This window comes from Heptranchias perlo, chromosome 16 (genome assembly GCF_035084215.1).
Source record: "Heptranchias perlo isolate sHepPer1 chromosome 16, sHepPer1.hap1, whole genome shotgun sequence".
Classification (NCBI taxonomy): domain Eukaryota; kingdom Metazoa; phylum Chordata; class Chondrichthyes; order Hexanchiformes; family Hexanchidae; genus Heptranchias; species Heptranchias perlo.
In genome coordinates, this window is record NC_090340.1 from 50,148,681 (window position 1) to 50,174,997 (window position 26,317).

General features: G+C 42.1%; 1 protein-coding gene across 1 annotated transcript in view; it reads left to right on the forward strand.

The window, feature by feature from the left end:
- cdh13 (cadherin 13, H-cadherin (heart)) overlaps window positions 1–26,317 on the forward strand; it is a 768,401-nt gene that overhangs the window by 675,717 nt on the left and 66,367 nt on the right. Inside the window, exons 9-10 of the mRNA XM_067998100.1 lie at window positions 9,016–9,198; window positions 12,599–12,852. Of these exons, the coding sequence (XP_067854201.1) occupies window positions 9,016–9,198; window positions 12,599–12,852 (437 nt within the window). The remainder of the gene's footprint in view (window positions 1–9,015; window positions 9,199–12,598; window positions 12,853–26,317) is intronic.

Here is a 26,317-nt window from a genome sequence, read left to right on the forward strand (position 1 = left end):
AAGTAATTGTGCCTTAACAACAAAAGAAAATCTAAAATGACCAGAAGCATAATCAAGTCTAAATATTGTAAACAATCTTACAACACCAAGTTATAGTCCAGCAATTTTATTTTAAATTCACAAGCTTTCGGAGGCTTCCTCCTTCGTCAGGTAAATGTTTACCTGAGGAAGGAGGAAGCCTCCGAAAGCTTGTGAATTTAAAATAAAATTGCTGGACTATAACTTGGTGTTGTAAAATTGTTTACAATTGTCAACCCCAGTCCATCACCGGCATCTCCACATCAAGTCTAAATAGTTAGAGAAGATGTGAAGGCAATTGTGGGATTTAAAGTAGGGGGCAGAGGGGAGAAAATTTGGGGAGACATGGGTCCCTCAATCTTACCACCGCCCCCCACCTACCCCCCCCCCCCCCTCCTCAACACCCACTACCTCCAGTGGTTTTGTCTATTAAAATTACCTTTGCGCCAGTCAGTACAGCATAACATTCTATACAGTGTTAGGATTGGCAGTGTGTTCACATGAAATTTGTGCAATTTCACCTGTGTCTTTTAATCTTGCTTTTGTCTACTATTGTGTGGTCAAATTATAACTTTACTAAAATTGCTATTAGAATTGTCTTTAGTTTATGTGTACCTTTGTCGCAGTGTATGATACAGATGTATCGGTTACGGTCAAGAAGGTAACTGTGCAAACAGAAATATGATTTAACACGGCTCAGGGAGGAGTTTAATAAAAGCCTAACTGTAGGTTTTATTTCAATGAAAGGATTAATAAGGATTATTATTGTAATGTAGTAATTAAGTTGTCACCTAGGGAAATTACAGGGAATGTAAAACAGCTTGCATGAGTAGCAAATATTTTGCTGTCAAAAATATTTCCGAATTAATTATTTATAGATTCTGTGAGCTAGGTTGCTTCCATCACCAGAACAAAAGTTCGAGGGATAGAAATTTGTTAGCGCCACTAAGTTGGCACAAAGCCGAACAGGAAGGCCCAAGGTCTAAGTTGGTATTGTTCCTCAGGCAGCACGCTGGCGAAGCAGAGGTCAGTGTCGCAGCGGCCCTCAGTGAAGTGCTGGGGGTGGAAGATCATGGGCCTGCAGGAGCACTCCTGCTCCTCTTGACTCCACATGAAGGTTTTTTAAAAGAGAAAACCATAACTTTTTGATGGCAGCTACTTGTTAGACCGCATCGACTCTGGGACCACCCTATTTCAGGAGGGGGTCTTTAAAGAGGCGTTAGGCCACTCATTATTATATGCAAGGGTGGTAACGCTTGTTTTAGTCTGACGCCAGGGACACCTCTAGAGCGCCCGAAGCAAAATGATGGTGGACATGTTTTTGACGTGGTTCAGGCACGAGAGGTTGGCCATTTAAGTTGGACCTCTGTGCCCCCATTTTCCGCCTGGAAAACGGGTACAACGAGGTCCAGTTTCTACTCCGAAGTCTTTGAAGTGTTTTATTTATTCCAGTTATGTCAATTGTTATGTTAACGTGATCAAAAAGATTAACAGATCTATAATATATTAAAAGTCTTCTGTCCAGCGCACACTTCCTTATTGTCACACTTACTTCCTTTGTCACAATTACTTTTAGCAGAACGGCACATATACTTATATAATGACCGTTAATTTCTCCCAGTAGCAGATGGCGCTACTGTGTCTTCTCCAGGCTACTACTCCTGGGTGTGTTCCTCCAGGTGGCACTGCAGGACAGTTTTTTTTAAATTTTGAAATCCTGTGAGACCCTGTTCCCTTTATTTAGATTATTTTATTTTTAATTTTATCTCCTGCTGCTGCCAGGTAAGCTTAATTTGAATGTAATGAATTTTAATTTTAAAATTTACTCTCCTCCTGCTGCCTCCACAGACTTCTGACCTCTCTTGTTTTTTTTGATTCATTCTTGGGATGTGGGCATCGTTGGCAAGGCCAGCATTTATTGCCCATCCCTAGTTGCCCTTGAGATGGTGGGGGTGAGCCACCTTCTTGAACTGCTGCAGTCCGTGTGATGAAGGTACTTCCACAGTGCTGTTAGGTAAGGAGTTCCTGCCAACTTGCATTCTCTCCCACCAGTCTGCCCATCTCCTCTGGGCTCTGTAGCTGGACCTCTGGCCACACACCTTCCCTCCGTTCCTGTTGCTGATGTGAGCCCAACAACTGGCTGTCCTGTCATGCTTCTGGCCGTTCCCGCTTAGGTCTATCACTGCCACTGCATCCCACCTTCCTTACATACCCATTCCCAGACTTGCTCCCATTCAGGTCTCTGTCTTCGGCCCTGTTTCCTCCCAGTCCTGCTTGCTATCTTCAGTCTTTGCCAGTTTCCCAGCACTAACTTAGGGCAGGATAATGGGTGAGAGGACAGGATAGTGAGGGAGAAGTGGATGGAAGGGTAAGAGCGAGGGGAGGTGACGAGAGAGGAGGGTACAGCAGTTGAGTGGATTGTTCAAAGGGACAATGGGAGTGAAGTAGTGGTGAGGGGGGTACAGGAAAGGTAAAGGAGTACAGAACACAATGGGATTAAAGAGGTGGGAAGGAAATGAGAGGCAGTCCAGGGGATTGGGAAGGGAGTCATTGAGGGCTGCAGGCTACATTTTCCCCACATCTGTCACCAGAAAATGCATCATTGCCCTTGGTGGTTCCCTTTCACCTATCACCTCCTACCTAGAAGAAAATAAGCTGAAAAGGCAATCAAAGCATAAGAAAAAGAGAGAAAGATGCAGAAAAGGAGAGGCACTGAGAGAAAAACAGTAACACAAAGGTCATAGACAGCTAAGTGAAAGATCATATCCTCTAACTTACCATGTACAGTACCATGGGAGATCAACTAATAATAAAATATATGATTTTAAACATACACAAATTTGTGGCAACCCAAAAATAATCTCAAACATTCAACAATGATTACATAAATTGAAGAACCTGTGAAAGACTCAAGTTTATTCACAATTGGATGTGCCTTGCAATCTTCATTAGCACTTACACAGTGTGGCCTAGGTTTTTACGGAGGAGCGGGAATGGAATGAGCTCAGGCGCAGGCAGCGCACCCGGAGAGTTCAGGAACGTGGAAGCCCTGCCGTTCTTAATGGCAGCACCTGACTTAAATAAAAATTCCCAGAGTCCCGCCCGACACCCGGCCATATTGACTACCTGTGACCCGTGGTCCCGCCGTGGTTCTGCGGCAGGGCTGCAGACCGTGTGGGACAACCCCATACGTGAGGTTAAAATTGCATTTGAATATTAAGTAGGCCCTCACCTGCCTTTAGTGGGAGCCTCATTGATAGAATGACTCGCCGTCATAAAAATTACGGCGGACAAGGTCGCATCAAATTTTAACCCCTCCACGCACCATTCTCGCTGGGGCAGGGGGGTTAAAACCCTGGCCTATGTCTTTGGACATAGTCAAGATATTGACTACCATATTTTAGCTAGAGCATCACATAAACACTTAGCTTGGAACTGGTTGATAGGATACTTGAATGGCATTATACTTGAGTGGAACTGTACCATGTATTTGGATGGGAGATGGGTTGTGAGAACAATATTTCAGAATCAAGCAATTAGCTAGGACACTGTATTAAATCACTGCCCTCACACCCCAATGCTTTGAGTTTGAATCCTTCCCAGCCTGATAAAAAAGCTCCTCTGTAAGTATTAAATTTCATGAGTTTGTGCTAGTCTCAAAGCAATTGTTTTGGCTCTGAGTTGCTAACGGGGAAATCTGCTGTAATTTGATACTGATCAGCATTAAATTGGCATTCTCACTTGTGCAAGGATGGCTGGTGTAGGGAATGGAAAGATCATGTTGGTATAATGAAGGGTGCTTGTTTGAGGCTGAGGTAAGGTCACAATATCAAAGTAATGTAGAGACAGCTTTACTCTGCCTCTGACCTGGAATTATTTGATGCTGACAGTGGAGGTACAAAGTGATTAATGCGCAACTTCCCCAAACTGACATCACCTTGTTGAGCTGAATTTATCCCAAAAAGTAAAGACAACAAAAAAAAATGCTTACATATTAGCACATTTAATATATTTTATCTTTCCTTCATATTCAGTTTTTGTTCAGTTACAGTACATACTTTTTTTTCACAATGATTTTCATTTTGCTCTGTCACTCATTACCATATCGACTTCTTATGGGTTGAACTAATTATGAAATCTAAGGTGAAATTTGACAAATAACGGTGAAGAGATTTTCCTCTACCACTGGAACCAAAGTAGCTTTAAACATTTCCTTAATTGCAGAAAGGAAAGCCTTTCCAGCAGCAAACGGTACCTGTGGATGCTGAGTGAATGCCGAAAGGTTTTTCTTGAGCTGTCACAAATTAATAGTTACGGGAGTTTATAAGCACTCAAATTCGCAGATAACAATTCAAATTCATATCTGCAATCAGACTGAGTTGTTATCTGAAAGTGGCAGTTGTGTCTTACAGCAGTTAGCTTTTCAACAGTGAAATGCATTTATGCAAACAGAAATATGTAAATATTAATATTTGCTACCAACTGTATAAACAGAGAAAAAGTATTCTCTTTATAAACTGTTTTGAGAACAGGAGATTTTTAAAATAGCAATTATGAATCAAGCCAATTTTTCCTGTGTCCATTTACTTTTCAGACTAAAATGACTATAATTCATGTATTAAAATATTGAACAAAGATTAACAGACATAACATTCTTTGCAAACTAGTACATGGGGAGTTGGCTGGGCAGAAAATCAGATTATTACCTTTGCATGTATGTTGTTGGCTATTTGCATTGCCTTTGTGTACAGTGGAAGTGTGGATCTGAAAACTGAGCATAGATCAAATTCATACATATACTCATATCATGGTAATTCTAGGTCAGAAATTCAGGGGCATAAGCGTAAGCAATGGATATACCAAGAAAATATCCTCATAGAGAAGATTGTGCACCCTACAGAAAAACTAGAATTAGCATGATACAGATGACGATAAAGATGATATAAGTGGATAAACTGGGACTAGGAAGTGAAGAAGTGGAAGTATTGGCAATATGAAGGATTTTAAAAAAAAAAATGGTACATACAATTAACCGATTATGTTTAAGGCTAACTGAACTGAGTGGGCTCGATTTTCGCACCCCCGAGCGGGTGCGTTCATGGCGGGGGGCTCCAAAAATCGGGGATTCCCGGGGCGGGCCTGGAGCCCAGCTCCAACCCGCCCACTTCTGGGATCCCCAGCGATGTGCTGACATGCGCCCGCAGCTCCCACATGTGGGACTCCCGCTGGCAATTAAAGCCGGCGGGATGCCACTTAAACTAATTGAGTAGGTACTTCAGGTCATTTACAGACCTGATTGACCTGATATTTTAGGAGGGGTGGGATTTTCCAAACAACTGGGACTGTTTCCCGTAATGGGGGAAACACTCCCAGTTGAAATGGACGTGTTGCAGCCATCAGCCTGTGGCAGCTGCAAAGGTCCATTTGACAGATTGGTGTGGGGGGGTGGGGGGGAAACCCTCACTCATTGCAGGAGGCCACTCTGTCACTTTGGACACAGATTGGCCTCCACCACCCTCCTCCTAACAATAACATTCATAAACTTGCACACATTTACCTACCTTGCGGACCCCCTCAAACGTACACCTTCCGGATGGGGGCCGCCGTAGTTGCAGTCATGAGCTCCTCGGAGGACGAACAGCATCACCAGCCTCACCAGCCACGCCCTCCACCTCTGACACGTGGAGCTCCACAACACAGTGCTGTGACACATCCGTCTGCACAGCAGGAGGGAGGGCAATGGCAGAGAGAGATGCATCGCAGAGGGCACTACCCTCCCCACAGGGTCCACAGACCGAGGTTCAGCTTCCTGGACCTCACTGAGCAGCAGTGCACATGGAGGCTCAGTGTCACTCGGCATGTAGTCGTGGACATCTGCAGCCTCCTTCATGCCGAGCTGCTCCCGGCTGGCCCGAGCACCATCTTCTTACCTGTCGCTGTCAAAGTCACCACTGCCCTCAACAACTTCTCCTCTGCATCCTTCCAGGATGCCACCGGGGACATCGTCGACGTCTCTCAGTCGTCTGCACAAAAGAGCCCTACAATTATAGCTACACCCACTCTGCAGTGACACAATGGGTGGCATCAGTTGTGGGTCTTCATAGTGATCCTCAGGAAAGGGCATTATTGCACAAACCAGACAAGATTCGCAAAGACATGGCACTAGTGGTGACAATATAATATGTGATGTGAGTTGATCAGAAATTAAATATAAGTAAAAACCATGACAAACCCTCAAACACCCTTGTGCATCCCCTTCATGCTCACAACACGTTTGCCCTACGCTTCCTACTGCACATATGTGATGCATGCCCTGTGGCTGCAGCACAGGTAGTGGCAGGTTGAGTGAGGCTGACCGTGAAAGAGATGCATGAGACAGTGAGTATGAGCTAGAGCCATAAGATTGTATGAGGATTAGGTTGAGTGGTAGTGGCGGGATGAGTACCGGCGAGGTGAGTAAGTGCAGGTAAGATGAGGATGAGCTTTGAGTGGGTATGAGGAGTGATGTGATAGAGTAGTGTTGGCAGTGCAGAAGGAGATGTGGGGTGGGGACGGTGATGTGGCAGACGGAGTGTAGGGGAATGAGTAAGTGTACTCACTTCGGCTGACCTACTGAGGTCATTGAAGCGCCTCCTGCACTGTATGCAAGTGCGCGATATGTTGGTGGTGCTGGTTACCTCCTCTGCCACCTCGAGCCAGGCCTTCTTGGTGGCAGAGGCAAGCCACTTCCTCCCGCCCGCCGGGGAGAAGATCTCTGTCCTCCCCCTCCTCCTCACCCCATCCAATAAGACCTCGAGTGAGGCATCATTAAACCTGGGAGCAGCCTTCCCCTGGGCTGCTCCATGCTGTAATTTTGCCTATTTTCTGCAGAATCAGTCAGTGGAGGACTGCCCCTTTAAATAGGGCTCCTCCAGCTGACAGCCTATGCTGCGCATGCGCAGTCCGCCCGCTGCACAGCTTTCCAGCGCGAAACCCGGAAGCCAAGGTAAGTGGCTTCAATCAAGCTGCGATTGCATGCGGAGCACCCCGATTTCACTGGGTGCTTTACCCACACGCCCAGTCGACTCCCCGCTGCCAACCCACCGCCCTCCTAATATCAGGCCCATTGTGTGGGGGGTATTTGTTACTCCTATGTCATTCTGAAAATAAATGTAGGAGTCAGACTGTGGAAGTATTTCTTTTTACAAAACCAAAATTCCCTCAAAAGCCTGTTTTTCCTAAAATCACAGACTGCTGCAGTTTGCAAAGATAGCAAGTCTATTGGAAATCAAAACCTTGGTGAGGAGTATGTTTTATTAGGAGAATAAAAATGAGCTTTCAAAGGACACATTTCAAGAGCAAAGCATACTTTTTTTTCAATATAGTACATTAGGTTATTGCACAAAGATGTGTCTGTGAGCCACAATTGAAAATCATTTCTTCTTAATCAGTCTCTCTCCACAGTATTTAATTAATATTATTTCTGTTTGAAAACTTCTTTTTGCCTTTTCCATGGCTACATGATGACTAGCATCACTAATAATCTCATCCAATGATATTGATGCGATACCTATGTACCAAGACAGGTCAATCCCTAATATGCGTATAACAAGTAAACATAATCTACCTTAAATGGTTGCTAATTATAGTTTTTTGATCTGTCGTCTCGGTAGTTCAAATAGAGATTGTGTGGGATACAAGTGATATTGCGGTTGGTGGATTGTGTAAAGCTGAGCTGATTTGCTTTCCGATAGTTCCAGCGAAGGTTTTTATTGGTGCTCACGAAAGTATGGTTACTCCAACTTTGGTTATAATCGGACAATGTTGACTGTGTGGAAAATTTTTCAAAACACTGCTTATAATTTGAAGTTGGTGACAGTCTGTGTTGGTGACCCAGGTGAGGTCAAGAGAATAGTCTTGCTTCCATCTGGCAGAGTGAAAAGTACCCCATCATTTTGGATCATGGATGAGGTGCAGGTCATGGAGCGAGGTCTAGTCCAAAAGGTCAACTTTGTTTTGATCTGACTCCCTGTATCCCTAAGTGATGCGGTAGCTTTTAAAATCTCCAATGTTGGTGGAAGGTTTTGGGAGCTTAGGAAGAATATTTGGCATAGGCGAGGGTTGGCTAGGAGGCTTGTACACAAACTCTCACAATATCACTGAGATCCAGCACTCCAGTTGCACAATTTCTGTGAGACCTAAATCTCACCTCCAAACGGTGTACTAGATGGCAAGAACATGCTTCAAACATAGCCAATACCTATTTAGTGGTAACTGATCCAACAGTTCAGCCGCCTGGTTTTGACCTTCAATGCCATCTGCGAGTAATAATCAATTGCTTTAGATGTGGAATGATCAGAGGTGCTGCAAATGAGTGAGGTGTTCATAACTCTCCCCTTTGAGGCTATGGCCATTGGAAGATGTAGGCCACATACTTGCACCCATCAGCAAGAGCTGCCTGGTTCCCTAATAGACTTGCACAGTGTCCATCAAACATGAATGGTTAGTCATGATGTGGAGATGCCGGTGATGGACTGGGGTTGACAATTGTAAACAATTTTACAACACCAAGTTATAGTCCAGCAATTTTATTTTAAATTCACAAGCTTTCGGAGACTTCCTCCTTCCTCAGGTAAATGTACATTTACCTGAGGAAGGAGGAAGTCTCCGAAAGCTTGTGAATTTAAAATAAAATTGCTGGACTATAACTTGGTGTTGTAAAATTGTTTACAATGAATGGTTAGAACACTTTAGACTTTACAGTCTACATAAATGCAATCACAATATATGAAAAGTAGTTCAAATAATCTGTGTAGGATTCAGTCTAATATAAGTTTCTTTTCTATAGAAGGTGGAATAATATTTTAGTTTGTTGGAAACTAATTGAATGTTAGGAAACATAACTACAAAATGCATAGAAAACGTGGTACAGTATTTGAAAAATTTATTTTGTCTTCTGACTGTGAGAATTGAAGCCTTGCAGCCACTTAGTAATAACAATGTGTTTTTTTAAATCAGTTTCAAGCTACAGTGAATGAAGGATTTACTGGAATTATAGTAAATCTTACTGTGGAGGACAATGATGACCCAGCTACTGGAGCTTGGAGAGCGGTCTACACTATCATCAATGGAAACCCTGACATGAACTTCAAAATTGAGACCAATCCAAAGACCAATGAGGGAATGTTATTAGTTGACAAAGTAAGTATGTTATTAGTGCTCAGTCTTTCATCCTCTTTGGGAAAAAAAAACTCATTGGCTTCCTTACAATCATATATGTAAGAAACTGGACTGCAATTATTTTAAAGACACAAAGCAAGTCACGACTTGCTAGAAGTTTTCTATTTCCATACGTAAGGATGTCTCATTTTGTAATATTTTAATACTTCTTCCTATTCTCTTTATCCAGTGCAACAGTCGTTAATTAAGTTATTTTCCGTCAGCTCAAGGGAGGATAGTCCTTTAGAGTATTCATAGACTCTCACCCAATGGCAACCATATTTATTTGGAGGTTTAATGATATAAAGACCTAGAACACTGGCCTTCTAACTTGACACAAAGCAATTCTTCAGTTGTGGATCTTTCTCAGGCTGCAAAGGTACATTGCTCAGAGCAATTTCCCTAAAAATTCAGCTAATTCAAAGTATCAGCCTTAACTCTCCTCTGAGTCAGAGGTCATGGGTTCAAGCCCACTCTACAGACTGGAGCACATAATCTAGGCCAACTCTTCAGTGCAGTACTGAGGGAGTGCATCAGTGCTGGAGGTTCCGTATTTCGGATGAGATATTAAACTGAGTCCATGTCTACCCTCTCCAATGGACGTAAAAGATCCCATGACACTGTTTGAAGAACAGCAGGCAAACTCTCCCAGTGTCCTGGCCAACATTCATCCCTTAACCAAACATCACTAAAACAAATGACATGGTCATTTATCACATTGCTGTTTGTGGGACCTTGTTGTGCAGAAATTAGCTGCTGTTCTCCTTACATTACAATAGTGACTATATTTAAAAATGCTTTGGAACATTGTGAAAGGCCTATATAAAGTTTGTTCTTCATTCTTTATTTATAATACTTCTAATATCCTGTTACAAACATTAATTACAATATAAGAAAGATAACAGGAAAACACCCTGTGAAAAATACACAATACACAATTGCCAGTAATGTGCATGTTTACTACCATCTTGTTGTTTCATAGTGCCATATTGCTTTTCCCTCCCTCTTATCTCCGTGACTGCCCATGTCTAAAACTCTTTTCACTCATCACCCTATACTCTTACTCCTATGTGGTGCTACCTGAGTGTCAGGAGATTGTGAAGTTAGTGACTGGGTCTGTACCCATGGACCCCTCGAGGACTTAGATGGCATTCATCTCAGTGAACCGATGCCCTTGAAGCACCAGCTTTCAGTGTCATCTTGCTTGCGTATCCAATGCCTACTAGATCCAGACCAGAAACTCCCTCCTGTGCTGGTTTTGGAAGGAGCTGTATTGATGCAGTTGCATTGTCACTGCCATGAGAAGCAGCGATAACTGCAGCCACTTTTTGCATCCCACTATCATATGCCACGAGCTCATTTGGGTTAATGGTCTACATGAGAGTAGGATGAATAGTCACAATTAAGTCCTGAAAACCCTGAGCTGGTGTGCTATTCAAGCTATTTATGGAAGCAATCATTGCTGCTACTCCAGAAGTAGCAACTGCTCTTAGAATATCTTCCTGATGTCTTGGCGCTGCATTGATCTCTTGGACTGCCATAGTCACCAGGGTGTTCCTCACCTCATGCCATTATATTGGAGATGTGGGATGTGGACTTTTCAACCATCAGCACCATATGAAAAGAGACTGTCAACACTGCCTGCACATGAGATCTATGCTCCTGAATCATAGATCTTTTAAAGAATGGGACTCTGAGATCTTGGTCCTTGAGCTCCTCAGCTGAAGGCAGCCGTTTCTGCCCCTCTGAGGAGAGACAGCTCTTTCCTCATCATTCCCTTCTAGCTGTTTCACTGTGTGAATCCCCCCCTCCTCCTTCTCAGTCATGTCCTCAGGCCAATTATTTGTATCTGGGCTGGTGCTTGAATAATTAAGGTGCCATGATGGATTGGGTGGAGAAAGTGGCTCCTCTGGAGGTGGTGGGCTGCTCATCAGAGGCTTCTTTCTGTAAGCATTCAGCAACTGTGAGGGACACAAAGGGCATTCATTTTAGAAAGGTGCTCTCTGACTTGTGAATCATAAGATGTGACTGCGCAATAACAGGAGGCTTTTCAAGTTATCAGAATGTCTGCCAACAACAAAACCTCACAGTTCTGTAAGTGCTCTATCCCATTACCAACCTGAACCTGACAGCTCTCCTCCAACTCTACCATCTCCCACAGGCTCCCCAGTATGTCTTCCCAGGAGTTGCAGAACGTCATGCCTACTGAGGGGCCTGAGGCTAACCATTCCTCCACCTGTGGCAGTCCTTTGCCTCTGGTTGTTTGCGTGTTTCTCCTTTATAAAGAAAACAAAGATTTAGTCCTGCTACAGACCAATTATCAATGTCTTTTGACTCAGCTGTCTCCGGACATTCCCTTGTGAACATGTTTTCAGTTGCAAGCAATGCAGCAGTCTTTTCGCTTCTCAGTCAAACATTCAGGAGATGTGATATGTGACAGCGGAATGGTAGGTGAGGAGGTGTACCAGATGGTGCCGTGCCTTCTGCCAGCGCTTTTCTATACTCAAGTGCAATCCAGCTCCTTCTCTCTCCCTTCTGAATCATCTGCTTTGCTTCTGGCCATTTGAGCTGCAACTTGCCCTGAAATCCCTCCCTCCCAGCACTGGAGAGCCAGTCAGCAGCAGAACTCTCACTGAAATGCTGCCTTGTATATTAAAAGAGGCATTGCAAAAAAAAATGCAGTCACCTGCTGGTGGGATCACATGAGCGGTTGGAAGTCCCAATCCAGCATTTTTCCAATAATCTGAGGAAAATCCAAGCCAAAGTCTTTTTCTCTGAGCCGTAGAGACCATGAAGATCCTGGGTTCAATTATGACCTCTGTTGAATTAATTGATCTCTGCCCTAGTACTCAGGCAGTAGTGACTCAGTTAAGAAAGGGAAAAATCAGCCAGGGTTTCCTTTCTGGTCACCATCCAGTGACTCCTGCAGAAAGTGCAAGTGTGTGGACGTTGGATGAAGACAGTATTGGGCTTGGCTCCTCAGACAGATAGGCTGCCAACATTAAGTATCAAAAATCTCAACATAAATAATAGCAAGGTCCCAGAGGGCAACTACAGAAATTAGAGAACTCTATCCCAGAGAGGGAGTCCATGCCTTGTGGAGAAAAGGGAGAGAAGAGAAAGGAATGTTGAATGGATTTTTACTCAATTTCTAAATGTCCATGAACAATTAGAACAATTTTCACTTTTTAGGAATCAAAATGTTCAAACAATGACAAAGATTGATTCAAACAAATGAGCATGTCTGTTTTAAATATTGATCTGCTATTAGTGGAGGTAAATTTCAAATCGATAATTTGCACCTATAATTTGTACAATTCTGATTTTTAGTGGATTTAACAATTTGAGTAACTAGAACATTTCTTGATTGATTTTATTTCAGTCTTTGGATTATGAAAGATCCGCATTTCACACACTGCTGATTAAGGTGGAAAATGAAGACCCAATCATGCCTGAGATCAGTTATGGTTCCAGCTCCACGACCACAGTGCAAGTCACAGTTCTTGATGCGAATGAACCTCCTGTTTTCAATCCAAACCCAACGATGGTGGTCAAACTGGAGAACATCCCAATAGGCAGTGTTGTTGTGACGTTGAATGCAACTGACCAAGATATTCTTCAGAAACAGACAATTAAGTAAGTGTTTTATACAAGGTCAGAACACACACAGTTTACTTTTTTGAAGTCTAGGTGTGAAGGCCAAGGAGAAAACTCAATTGGCATGTCATATGGAGGTTAAGATATGTATTTCATCGTTCTGTAGTCATGCACTCAAACTGTACAAAATCAAGATTCATGCTGAGCTTCATTCGTTCACAGCCGGATTACTGGGAACGAGAAGTGAGGAAGGTTAGGATTAGGATCCACAGTAGAATTATAACTTTGACACTCTGATTGCTCTTCTGAATGGAACTACACTCTGGATACCCAGGGGTAAATTTTAACCCCCAAGAACGGGTGGGTTGGGGGCGGGTGGGAGGGTAAAATAACTGTTTTTTGGAGCGGGACCGCATCCTGGCTCCAACCCGCCCACTTTTGGGTTTATCCCAGGCAGGTTTGTATGCGTGTGGAGAGCAGACACCAGGAAGTTTCACCCCCGCTTAAAGTCGGCGGGCCGATACTTAAAAGGGCAATGTACCTCATTGCAATACTTGAGATACGAAATATTTTGGGCATTGGAAAATTAAACTGAATGTAAGCATACTTCTTCGGGTTTCTGAATCACATCAGGTGAAAGCAGGAGGGGAAGACCGAATTCATGAGGTGAGCGCCTTTATTGCACTGCTTGTGGGCCTGGAGGTGCAGGAGTGTTTCATCCAGGCCCAACAAACTCACCTGGCTGACAGGAACCCCTTGATCAGCTGGAACACCCCCCCCCTCCCCCCCCCGCCATGGTGGACATCCAGCAACCTCCGATCTTCTTCTCGGCCCCCCAATCTCCTTCCCAGCCCATGATCCCACCCTCCCTCCCTCCCCTCTGATCCCTGGCTGTGGCCTGCTACCGCAGGCCTTCCTGCCCGACAACCATCTAGCCTGCCCATCAGGCTGGCTGCTGGGCGCGAAAACCAGAAGTAAAATTGATTGGCTTTGCGACCCACCAACTTACCTTCCGGGTTTTGTACCCAAAAATCTTACCTCCCCTCCCCACTCCCTTCCCGGCTAGAAGTTAAAAATTACCCCCAGTCTCAGATGCAGTATTGGCACTAGATGCTGAGAAATCCATAGGTGGCTTACCTAGTCCTCTGTCCCCTGCAGGATAGTATACAGAAACCTGGCTATAAGTGAAAGGTTAAAAAAGACTAGGGAGATACTATGGGGGGGATTTTAGGAGGCAATTGCGGGTGCGTTGGGAGTGGGGGAGGGCTCCGAAAATCGTGGAAATCCCGTTCGGGTTTGGAAGCCGGCTCCAACCCGCCGACTTCCGAGTTTCCCAGGGACCCACCTGTGTCCGCGCGGGCAATCCGAAAACGGAAGTCCCGCCGATGACAGTTAAAGAGCCAAATGTACCTCATTGAGGTATTTAAGGCATTTTTACCTGTGACAGATGAAATACTTAGAAAGATTTTTAACTCACCTGGGTAGCTTGCCCACCGCTTCTGATTCACACCTGGTGGGGAAGGGCCGGATCAGGGAACAAAAAACTAAATAAATTAAATAAAAAACCATAGACGGAAGTGAAAACACTAAATGAACCCAGCTTTGCAACCTGTTCCGATGTCCGATGTCTCCCGCTCAGATGTCCCCCTCTTCGCCGACTCGATCTTCCCCTGATGTCCCCCTCTTCATCCCCCCGATGTCCTCCCGATCTTCTCCTCTCCCCCCCCCCCCCCCCCCACCACGATCTTCCCTCTCCCCCCCCCAGTCTATCAGGCTGGCTGCCGGGTGCAAAACCCGGAAAGGACGTTAATCATCAGCAATCAATATGCGATTGCGTCGGAAATGATACGCTTTTGTTCATGCAGGTTTGCCACACGAAACTTCACACCCCCCACCCCCCGCTGCCAACCTGCCACCATTGTAAAATCAAGCCCTATATGTGGAAAGTTGTTATGGATGAGATAAATTAAATAAGTTTTACGTATCCCAAACAAGAATTAATTTTACAGAACAAAGGTATCCAAAGTTAGAATGTATTTGCTTTTAAAAAATTACATAGTTGACAAAAATTAATTCAGGAACAGGAACTGAATGATGCACTGAATCATAGTGTGAAATCATCACACTTCTACGTTCCAGTCCAATACTTTTAATGGCTGTGAAATGTAATTCATTAAATGGGCTCTAACTGTTTCATTCTAGCGCATTGGGGGACATGTTTCTACAGTACAAATTTATCCCTTGGGCATTATGTTCTGAAAAGCCAATAACAGAACATGTGAAGAATGGAAATGGCAATTAGCAGGTGCTCGTTGAGACTGATAATTGAAACTTTGGCCCCAATTTTAAAAGGGGGCGGGAGCAGTACATGCGAGCCACAAGGCGTACCCAGAGAGTCTGGGGACGTGGAGACCCTGCCAATCCTAACGGCACGGCTCCATTAACATAAAGGTTCTCAGAGTCCCACCTGTCACCTGACCAGATCCACGACCTGGCCAGAGGGAGTGATCTCAGGCCAGTAAGTCAACTCGACCTAATTCTAACCCCTCCCCGCACCATTCTCACTGGACGAGAGGGATTATTATCAAATTAAATCCAGGAACACTTTACACTCTTTAACATAGTAAACATTGTTGTCCCCTCTTTGACACGCAGTAGGGTGGGTTGAGTAGTATTGTGTGAGAGACTTGGGGGCGATTCAGTCTGCATTAGTATGAAACAGCACAAACAGATCACAACATTTATCAAATCGATAATATCAGCTGGGCAAAAATTAATTTATTTTAAGTGGAAGTAATTATTTAGCCTCGATTTTAACCTAAGCCACCCAGCGAGAACAAGGCGAGGTATATATCAGCCGACCGACCTGAACCTGCTTCATTCTTGCCAGGCGAGTTAGGTTAAAATTAGGGCTTTCTTCTTTTCTCAAATAAAGAGTTTAATATAATTGTACTACATTTACTTTAAGGTTCTGCTGCCTTTCCTGCTATTTTAAAGGGTTAGGGGAGAATTCTGTCTTCCATTCACTTTTCTAATCCCCAGTTATGGTACACCAAGTGATGTATCATTGTTAAGAGACATGTGAGTGACCAGCTGTGAATCTACTATCGCTTCATTTGTTTTTCAGTGCGAGAAACCAGAGCCCTCTCCTTACTTAGCATAAGTGCAGAGCTATGCTCATTTGTCTCTGACTGCCAGCCCTCTTCTATTGTTGAAACTGTAAAGATGGTGCAGCAAGCTGGCTGACGAAAATGCATTGCACTGGGGATGTAAGATAACTTCTTTCAGATGATCTCCTTACTGACCTCAAGTCAGTCATTTCTGTAAAATCAGGAGTGTTATTCTCCATATTTGGTGCTGGTGTGCCACAATGTTTTGCACTACACAGGTTTACAGTTTGAAGCAGCGCTTTTTATATAAACATCACCTCATAATTTTTTGTTATATAAATCAAAAAAGCTCATCTTGAATGCATATCTTGAAATGATCAGTCTAAAGTTCAATACACATTTGAAGTTATTGCAGCTTTTAAGTTTCTGCATTCAATGGAACACATTTTATTTTATCTCCTGGAAGACTTTTCTTCCCTCTGTCATATGGTTCCACCCAATGATGTAACTGAGCTGCAAAACACAGGGTTGACTTTGATTGAAGAAGATTGAAAGGGACATAATCTAAGTCATTAAAATACTGAGAGGCACAAACGATACAGGCTATGCTGAGTGTGCAGAAATAGAAAACACAGATTGAAAATTAACAAGCCTCAAGTGAGAAAGGAGATTAGAAGATTTTTATTTGTTCCCACAGAGTACTCGATACATGGAATAGTTTGCCAGCAAGAAAAATAGTTATCGCTGCATTGATTGATTCCATCAAAAAAGTTCCAGCCATAATTTTCTTTAAAGCAGCTCAGTTTTAAAAAATGAACTGCACAAACGAATTGAAACTTTGCTTATCCCTATTGTCGTCACATGAATTGGTGTGTTATCGATGAGATAAATCCAGATGTAATTAGGAGTACTGTTTGTACTTTAGTAGGGCTTAATCGCATCATGAGTTGTGAAAGAAGTGCCTATTCCTTAAGCAGTGAGTCAATTAGAGTGAGCACAAAAATATAAGTATGAAACAAAATTGAGTCAAATCGGCTGGGGACTTAGATTCTGATAACTCCAATCATTTAAGTTAATCCTAACCATTCATTTCTCATATTGGTCCAGAAATTGCGCGGAGCGGCGAGGCAACGTTCACCGCAGTTCCTGCGAATTTAATTAACGAAAATACTTACCGCAGGCTCTGTGGCGTCCAATTGCTTGAATTTGAAATTTAGACAAAATGTGCGCTATCAAACCAGCCTCTGCGCAGCGTGAGTTGCCGCACGGCTGGAAACATCTGTGAGGAGAAGACACGCCCACAAAATCTGTCAGGAAGAGAAGTCCCGCCCACAGATTCAGGCTGCATTGCTCAAGCAGGCAAGCAGACTTCATTCATTTAAAGTTGGTATTCTGGATGTCATTGTAAATACAAATGTAATTGTTTTTATATAAACAGCCAAAGAAATAATTGAATGAAATAAAAGAGAGAGAAGGGAAAAGTTTTTTTTAAAAATTTAAAATTTTTTTCGAATGACCAAAAACTTTTTTTTAAATTCATTCATGGGATGTGGGTGTCGCTGGCGAGGCCAGCATTTATTGCCCATCCCTAATTGCCCTTGAGAAGGTGGTGGTGAGCCACCTTCTTGAACCGCTGTAGTCCATGTGGTGAAGGTTCTCCCACAGTGCTGTTAGGAAGGGAGTTCCAGGATTTTGACCCAGTGACGATGAAGGAACGGCGATATATTTCCAAGTCGGAATGGTGTGTGACTTGGAGGGGAACGTGCAGATGGTGTTGTTCCCATGTGCCTGCTGCCCTTGTCGTGCTAGGTGGTAGAGGTCACGGGTTTGGGAGGTGCTGTCGAAGAAGCCTTGGCGAGTTGCTGCAGTGCATCTTGTGGACGGTGCACCGGTGGTGAAGGGAGTGAATGTTTAGGGTGGTGGATGGGGTGCCAATCAAGCCGGCTGCTTTGTCCTGGATGGTGTCGAGCCTCTTGAGTGTTGTTGGAGCTGCACTCATCCAGGCAAGTGGAGAGTATTCCATCACACTCCTGACATGTGCCTTCTAGATAGTGTAAAGGCTTTGGGGAGTCAGGAGGTGAGTCACTCGCTGCAGAATACCCAACTTCTGACCTGCTCTTGTAGCCACAGTATTTATATGGCTGGTCCAGTTCAGTTTCTGGTCAATGGTAACCCCCAGGACGTTGATGTTGGGGTATTCGGCCATGGCAATGCCTTTGAATGATAAGGAGAGGTGGTTAGACTCTCTCTTGTTGGAGATGTTGGAGCCTAGCACTTGTCTGGCACGAATGTTACTTGCCACTTATCAGCCCAAGCCTGGATGTTGTCTAGGTCTTGCTGCATGCAGGCACAGACTGCTTCATTATCTGAGGGGTTGCGAATGGAACTGAACACTGTGCAATCATCAGCGAACATCCCCATTTCTGACCTTATGATGGAGGGAAGGTCATTGATGAAGCAGCTGAAGATGGTTGGGCCTAGGACACTGCCCTGAGGAACTCCTGCAGCAATGTCCTGGGGCTGAGATGATTGGCCTCCAACAACCACTGCCATCTTCCTTTGTGCTAGGTATGACTCCAGCCACTGGAGAGTTTTCCCCCTGATTCCCAGTGACTTCAATTTTGCTAGGACTCCTTGGTGCCACACTCTGTCAAATGTTTCCTTGGTGTCAAGGGGAGTGACTCTCACCTCACCTCTGGAATTCAGCTCTTTTGCCTATGTTTGGACCAGGGCTGTAATGAGGTCTGGAGCCGAGTGGTCCGGGCGGAACCCAAACTGAGCATCGGTGAGCAGGTTATTGGTGAGTAAGTGCCGCTTGATAGCACTGTCGACGACAGCTTCCATCACTTTCCTGATGATTGAGAGTGGACTGATGGGGTGGTAATTGGCCGGATTGGTTTTGTCCTGTTTTTTGTGGACAGGACATACCTGGGCAATTTTCCACATTGCCGGGTAGATGCCAATGTTGTAGCTGTACTGGAACAGTTTGGCTAGAGGCGCCGCTAGTTCTGGAGCACAAGTCTTCAGCACTACAGCCGGGATGTTGTCGGGGCCCATAGCCTTTGTTAAAATAAGGAGTAATATGAGACTCCACATTTTCAAAATTGAATTTTTAGTTGTTTTGCAGTCATTAAGACTTTTAAAACTTAATTTAGACCTGGTATTTTTAAGCATACCTGTTTGGTGACCTAATAAGTTACTTTCCATCTGGGCAGATAAGCGTTTTTTCAATGATATCGCTGATTGTAGCGTGCGATGTCCCTTTAATTCGAAGCTGTCATATTGCCGGCGAACCATTGAGAGCAAGTTCACGATTTCCGCGTTTTACTGAGCATGTGCGAACACGGGAACTTGCTCCTTGAATTCACCACTAAAAACTGAGAGCGCTGTTGAGCTCCTCCGTTATTTCTGGCCCAATATATTTTAGCTTCAGGGTATAGTTTCATCTTTCACTATTAATTATAATTCACTGTTTCTTGATAGATTTTTTAATAAAGTTTTTAATCTTTGTTTTTAAATTATGGAAATCAAATACTATCCATTTATTTTCTGTATGGATCTGTGAACTTTAATTACCATATAAAATTGGCTGCAAAATGTAATCAGGTGCATCAACTGTGCTTGCGTCAACTTTATCTTACCTTTTACGGTCCTAAATTTAAAAAAAAGTTGATATGGTGAGCAAAACAAACTCTGTGACGTGCACTTCAAAATAAAAACGTCAGTAACTCTACCTGGAGAACTTACATTGGCGACTGCTAACTCTGCTCGAGGCTATTATCACTGAAAGATTTTGATTAAGTATATAGGGATTTAATGTCACAAGCAACTGCATGGTGATATAGCCAATTAAAAATCATAATTCTCTGGAATAAATAACCAAATAAAATATCAGCGTGGAGCTGGCAGTTGCATGCAATTAATCATTGCGTATTTTCTAATTAGAATAGCTTAGTCCACTGATTTGTATTCATCTCCATTTCTTGTTTGTAAAGGTAATCTTATTATACAGGGATCAAAACTGTTGACAATGCTGTTCAGGATAGATAATAATTTGATGGGACTGTGACAAATATAGGGACTTTTGTCTTTATTTTGAAATATTATGGGATAAATACATTAAACTGTATTTATCTTACTAGAGAGTGTCGCCATTAATACCTCATCAAAAATTAAAAATAGAATTATGAAAAATGTATTTTTATAGTTTTTCTTCCTGCTTGTTTATAATTTGGTTTAAGCAGTGGAATCACTGGGGGAACTGGTTGGGAGGGGTTACTGAGTACTGAGAACTGGATCGAGTCACTCTAGTTCAGAGTTGTTGAGCTGGAGTGTGAGGTAGAGACACTCCGACACATAGGGGAGGGGAGGAATTTTTGGATAGTTTTCTCCAGAGTACAGTCACACCTCAGAGGAAAGCGCAGATACAGGAAGGAGAGAGTGTGACTGTTAATCAGCAGGGTAAGGGGAAACAAGGAGAGGTAAAAAAAGATGTCGCAGAGTTTGGTCCTATCCAACAGGTACGGTGTACTTGCGACCTGTGAGGATAAGGATGTAGGCTGCGGGGTGGACAGCCAGAATGCTAACCATGGCACCGTGGAGCAAGAGGTAGTCCAAGGGGTGGGGGGGAAGAGCAGAATAGAAATGTTATAGTCAAAGGGGATTTGATAATCAAAGCGTCCTCTGCAGTTGCATCCGAGAGGGTGTGTTGCCTACCTGGTGCAAGGGTAAAGGACGTCTCGGAGCAACTGGAGAGAAACTTGGAAAGGGAGGGCGAAGATCCAATTGCCGTGGTCCATGTTGGGATCAATGACATAGGTAAGAAAAGGGAGGAGGTCCTGCCAAGAGAATATCAGAAGTTAGGAACTAAATTAAAAAACAGGACCTCATGTGTGGTAATCTTGGGATTACTATCCGAGCCACATGCTAATTGGCATAGTGATTTTCAGATCAGGAAGGTGAATGGGTGGCTGAAAGAGTGGTGGGGGAAGGAGGGGTTTGATTTTATGGAACACTGGCACCAGTATTTTGACAGGAAGGAGCTGTACCTCTGGGATGGGGTCCACCTGAACCAGAATGGGACCAGTGTCCTATTAGAAAGGATAAATAGGGCTGTAGATAGGACTTTAAACTAGTAAGAAGGTGGAGGGGGGGATTGGGTGAAAATAACACAAGTCTGAAGATGAAAGAAATAGGAGATGAGAGTAAAGGTCAGACCAAGGTAAGGAATAATAACATAAATGGTCAGGGAAGAAATACAGTTATTGAACATGAGTATAAAGTGAGGGGAACAATTATTAAAAACAAATTAAATTGCTTGTACAGCAATGTGCACAGCATCCAAAACAAAATGGGGGAACTGGAGGCAATAATTCGTAGTGAGGAACAAGATGTAGTAGGGACAACTGAAACATGGCTACATAAAGAACAGAACTGGCAGTTAAATATTGCAGGATATAACGTATTTAGAAAGGATAGGGAAGGAAGAAAGGGATGGGGTAGCTGTACTAATTAGAGACAACATAATGGCAATAGAAAAAAGGGACATAAGTGACATTAAGATAGAAACAGAATCCATAGGGATTGAGACAAAGGATAAGAAGGGATCGATCACATTAACAGGTATATTCTACAGACCACCTAATAGTGGAGGGGAAGTGGAAGAAGAAATATGTAGACAAATCTATGAAATGAGTAAAAAACATTGAACAATAATCATGGGAGATTTTAACTATCCCCAAATAAATTGGCAAAAAATGGATGAAAAAGGGGATAGGGGAATAGAATTTTTACAGTGTGTAAAGGATTCCTTTCTTACCCACTATGTGAGAAGCCCAACAAGAGAGGGATCACTTCTGGATCTAGTAATGGGAAATGAACCAGAGCAGATAAGAGAAGTAAGCCTTGGGGAACATCTAGGCAATAGCAATCATAACATAATAAGGTTTAAAATAATGATTGAGAAAGACATAAGTAAGACAAAGATCAAAGTAATAGATTGGAAAAAAGCTAATTTTGAGGGGATGAGAATGGAACTAGGGAAGATAAACTGGAAAATGTTTTGACAGTAAAAGATATAGAACTGCAGTGGGAAATATTTAAAATGATGATCAATAGAATTCAGAAAAAAATATATTCCTCTAAGAAACAAGAACAAACTAGTCAATAATGAAACACCATGGATGAATAAAGAGGTAAGGGTAAAATTGAAACTAAAGTGAAAAGCATAAATAGACAATAAAGGAGAGGACGACAAAAGGGAATATGGAGAAGTTAGGAAGGGAGTCAAAAAAAACACTTAGGAAAGCAAAGAGGAACTACAAAATAAAATTATCAAGGAATATAAAAAAGAAATAGTAAAGTATTCTACAAACACATCGATAACAAAAGGAAAATCAGGATAGGGATAGGGCCACTAAGGGATAACACATAGATAATGAGAGCAAAATGGCAGAAATATTGAATGTTACTTTGCCTCAGTATTTACCAGGGAGACTAACAGGATGGGCATGACATTAGAAGAAGAGATCAAATAAGATATAAAGACATTTAAGATAGAAAGGGGGGAGATAATTGATGAACTAATCAAATTTAGAGAGGATAAAACCCCTCGTCCAGATGGATTGCATCCGCGCATGTTAAAAGCAGTCAGGGAAGAGATAGCAGAGGCACTATTACACATATATAAAAATTCATTAGAAAAGGGAACAGTGCCAGAGGACCGACGGACAGCTAATATAATTCCTATATTTAAAAGGGGAACTATGGACCAATTAGTTTAACGTCAGTGGTAGGAACATCTAGAAAATGAAAATATAATGAGTAGTCAGCACAGATTTCAGAAGGGAAAGTCATGCTTGACCAAACTTATTGAATTTTTTGAAGAAGTCACAGAAAGAGCAGACAGGGGTAATGTAGTATATGTAATATATTTGGATTTCAAAAGGCCTTCGATAAGGTACCACATTGTTGACTCATGGCTAAGGTCATAGCATGTGGAGTCAGGGGACAGATAGCAGAATGCATAGCAAGCTGGCTACAAAACAGAAAACATAGTAGGGGTTAAAGGTAGCTACTCAGACTGGCAAAAGGTGTGAAGTGGTGTTCCACAGGGATCAGTGCTGGGACAACAATTTACATGAACGATTTGGACTCGGGAATCAATAGAACAATTTCAAAATTTGTGGATGACACCAAATTGGAAGAATAGCTAATGCAAAGGAAGAATGCGTCAAAATGCAAGGAGACATTAATAAACTTGCAGAATGGGTGTGAAAATGAATTTCAATATAGATAAGTGTGAGATGGTGCATTTTGATCAGAAGAATAAGGAGGCCACATGCTGCTTGGATAATAAGAGTCTAAATGGGGTAGAGGAGCAAAATGATCCAGGGTATAGATACACAATCACTAAAGGTAGCGACGCAGGTTAATAAGGCCATAAAAAAGGCGAACCAAGCACTGGGTTTATTCCTAGAAGGATAGAATTGAAAAGCAGAGAAGTTATGTTAAACTTGTATAGAACCTTGGTTAGACCACACTTGGAGTACTGTGCACAGTTCTGGTCTTCATATTCTAAAAAGGAAATAGAGGGACTGGAGAAGGTGCAGTAAAGATCCACAAGGATGATACCAGAACTGAGATGATACACTTATCAGGAAAGGCGGAACAGGCTGGAGATATTTTCTCTGGAAAAGAGAAGGCTGAGGGTGACCTGATAGAGGGTAGAGAAAATGTTTCCACTTGTGGGGGAGTCCAAAACTAGAGGTCATAAATATAAAATAGTCACTAATAAACCAAATAGGGAATTCAGGAGAAAAGTCTTTACCCAAAGAGTGGTAAGAATGTGTAGCATGTTGCCACAAGGAATAGTTGTGGCATACAGCATAGATTAATTTAAGGGGAAACTAGATAAGCACATGAGGGAGAAAGGACTAGAAGGATATGCTAATAGAGTTAGATGAAGAGGGGTGGGAGGAGGCACATGTGCAGCATAAACGCTGGCATGGACAAGTTGGGCCGAAAGGCTAGTTTCTGTGCTGTAGACTTGATGTAACACGATGTAATAAATGCAGCTATAGAATCTTCCTATTTCAACTAAGTTCCCAAACACTAATGATTCAGATCTCACCCCCCACCCCATAATTTCATCAGCACTTACAGTTAAAACAAAATATCTGAAAAGAAATTTTTAAAAAGAATGAAATAATATTAATGTTCATTAATTTTTTAATAATTTCTAAAAAGAATGCTAATAAGGTTTTTTTTATATCAGGCACAACAATAGCCCAGAATTTCCTGGATCAGCAACATTTTGCCGTTTTGTGTTCAAGATATCCTGGTTTTCTAATTAGAATACGCCACAGCAAGCATGGCAGTGGAAGCGGCACAGCCGAAGGATAATTAAGAATTCATTTTGTTTATTGATTTCAGCGGCAATTTTAACCTATTGTATTTATTTACTTATTTATATCTGCCAGTAAATTGCTAAAAGATATAAACAGGAATAAACATTAACAAAGATTATTAGGGAAAAAAGAAGAGTTCTTCTGTATCTCACATCCTGTATCACGAGACTATGGCAGGAAGCTGTCGATTTTAAGAAGAGTGCTTTACTTTGCTCCTGGTTGACATCAAAAAGAAATTTCAGAAGCAGTGCAGAAAATAGTCACCCCAGAGGCAATGTCACAGTGTTTCAAGGATTGCCATCATTTTTTGATTACAGTATCTAGCAGTGCGAGAAATAATTTAGTATAAATAACATTCACATTTGCATTACATTGACCATCAAAAATGTGGGCTCTGCTTTGATCAATCTGATCAAGAAAATATATATAAAGAAAGAATTTGTAGAATCTCAAAAGCCACGGTATTAGGATGCACAGAAGCGATGTTGCCTTGTTTAAATGCATCCCTGTGTTCATTTGAAAGGATAATTATAGTTTAGTTACGGACGCATAACATTGATCTAAACCAATAATTACAGGATCCAAAATTTAGTGGCAATCTAGGCTTCTCAAATGGAAATGAAAATAAATACGAAATGATGGAGATAAAAGAATACAATAGGATAATGATGTGACACACAGTGTGCTTCGGCAAAAAGAAGATCCGGGGGGAGACATGTTTGAAGTTAATCTTACCTTGCAATTAATATTGAACTATTTGGCTGCAAGTCCTAACCCAAATTCCCAACAGATCCGTTGTAGTGAAACACTTTATTGTTTGATTCTTTTTATTCTGTTGTGTTGTGACATGTTACTCAACAATAATTAAATAGATATATTCTACTTATGAAAGAAATCGTATTATTTGGACTAATAGCTGTAAATTTGATTGAAGATAAACTCCTAAAAATATTCAATTGAAGCCAAAAACGTTACAGCCAACAGTAACAGTTACAAAATTGCCCAATCGTAAATATACATGGAAATAAAAATGAAACTTACAGTAATTATAAATTTGAATTGAGAACATATTTAAACGGTAAATTAAGATTTCTGTAATTATACCAAATGTACTGAGCCCACCAGCGCTGTTCTGTAATGGTCTATGTGGCAGCGGCAATCAAAGTAGTGTTCATTCAGCAAATCTGTGATCACCATTGATTTTAATAGCAGCAGGGCTATGATAATTAACTGTTCACTGTTTCTTTTGCGCGTGAAACGAGCCCTATGCTGCAGATGCGCTCTTACAATGGCACAAATCTCGGGGAAATTCTGGGCCAATGTTTTAGTATAGTTTCTCTACTTTGGCTGGAAATTCAATGTCCCGACGGATGTGAATAGCCCTATCTATAATATATTAAAAATCAAAAAAAGACTGTGTGTACTTCTTCTCTACAAAACCTACTTCCCTGTTGTCATGTTCAAATTCATACTTTGGCGTCAACTTTTTTCCATTCTAAATTCCCACATCCACATTTATAATGGTAACTGCCCACATAAACTTGTCATGCTGTAATTACACCACCCCACTGTAATGCTTCAGTTTTCATCTCCCAGTTTCTCAGGCTCTATGACAGAGGAACTCTTTTATGCTCCAACAAGCTCTATTTTTCTCTTTCCCAAACTGGCATAAATTATTATTTAATTATAAATAATATAAAATCAAAGTACTATAAAAAAAAGGACAGAATATATGACTTTAAAACTCAGAATCAATTACGTCTGTGCAATGTGGCCCCATTATTCTATGTCATCTAACCCTGCTTCCCCTGAAGATTACGCACTTTCACTCCCCATGTGTAATACTATGAAAGATTGACTATTATTTAGTAGAAAAATTGGGACTCATAAAATGAGTTCCAGGAAAACTGGAAGAAGCATAAATATAGCAGTTTGCTGCTCCTGATCTTTCCTGCCTGATTTTCAAACTGGCTGTTGCATGTCATA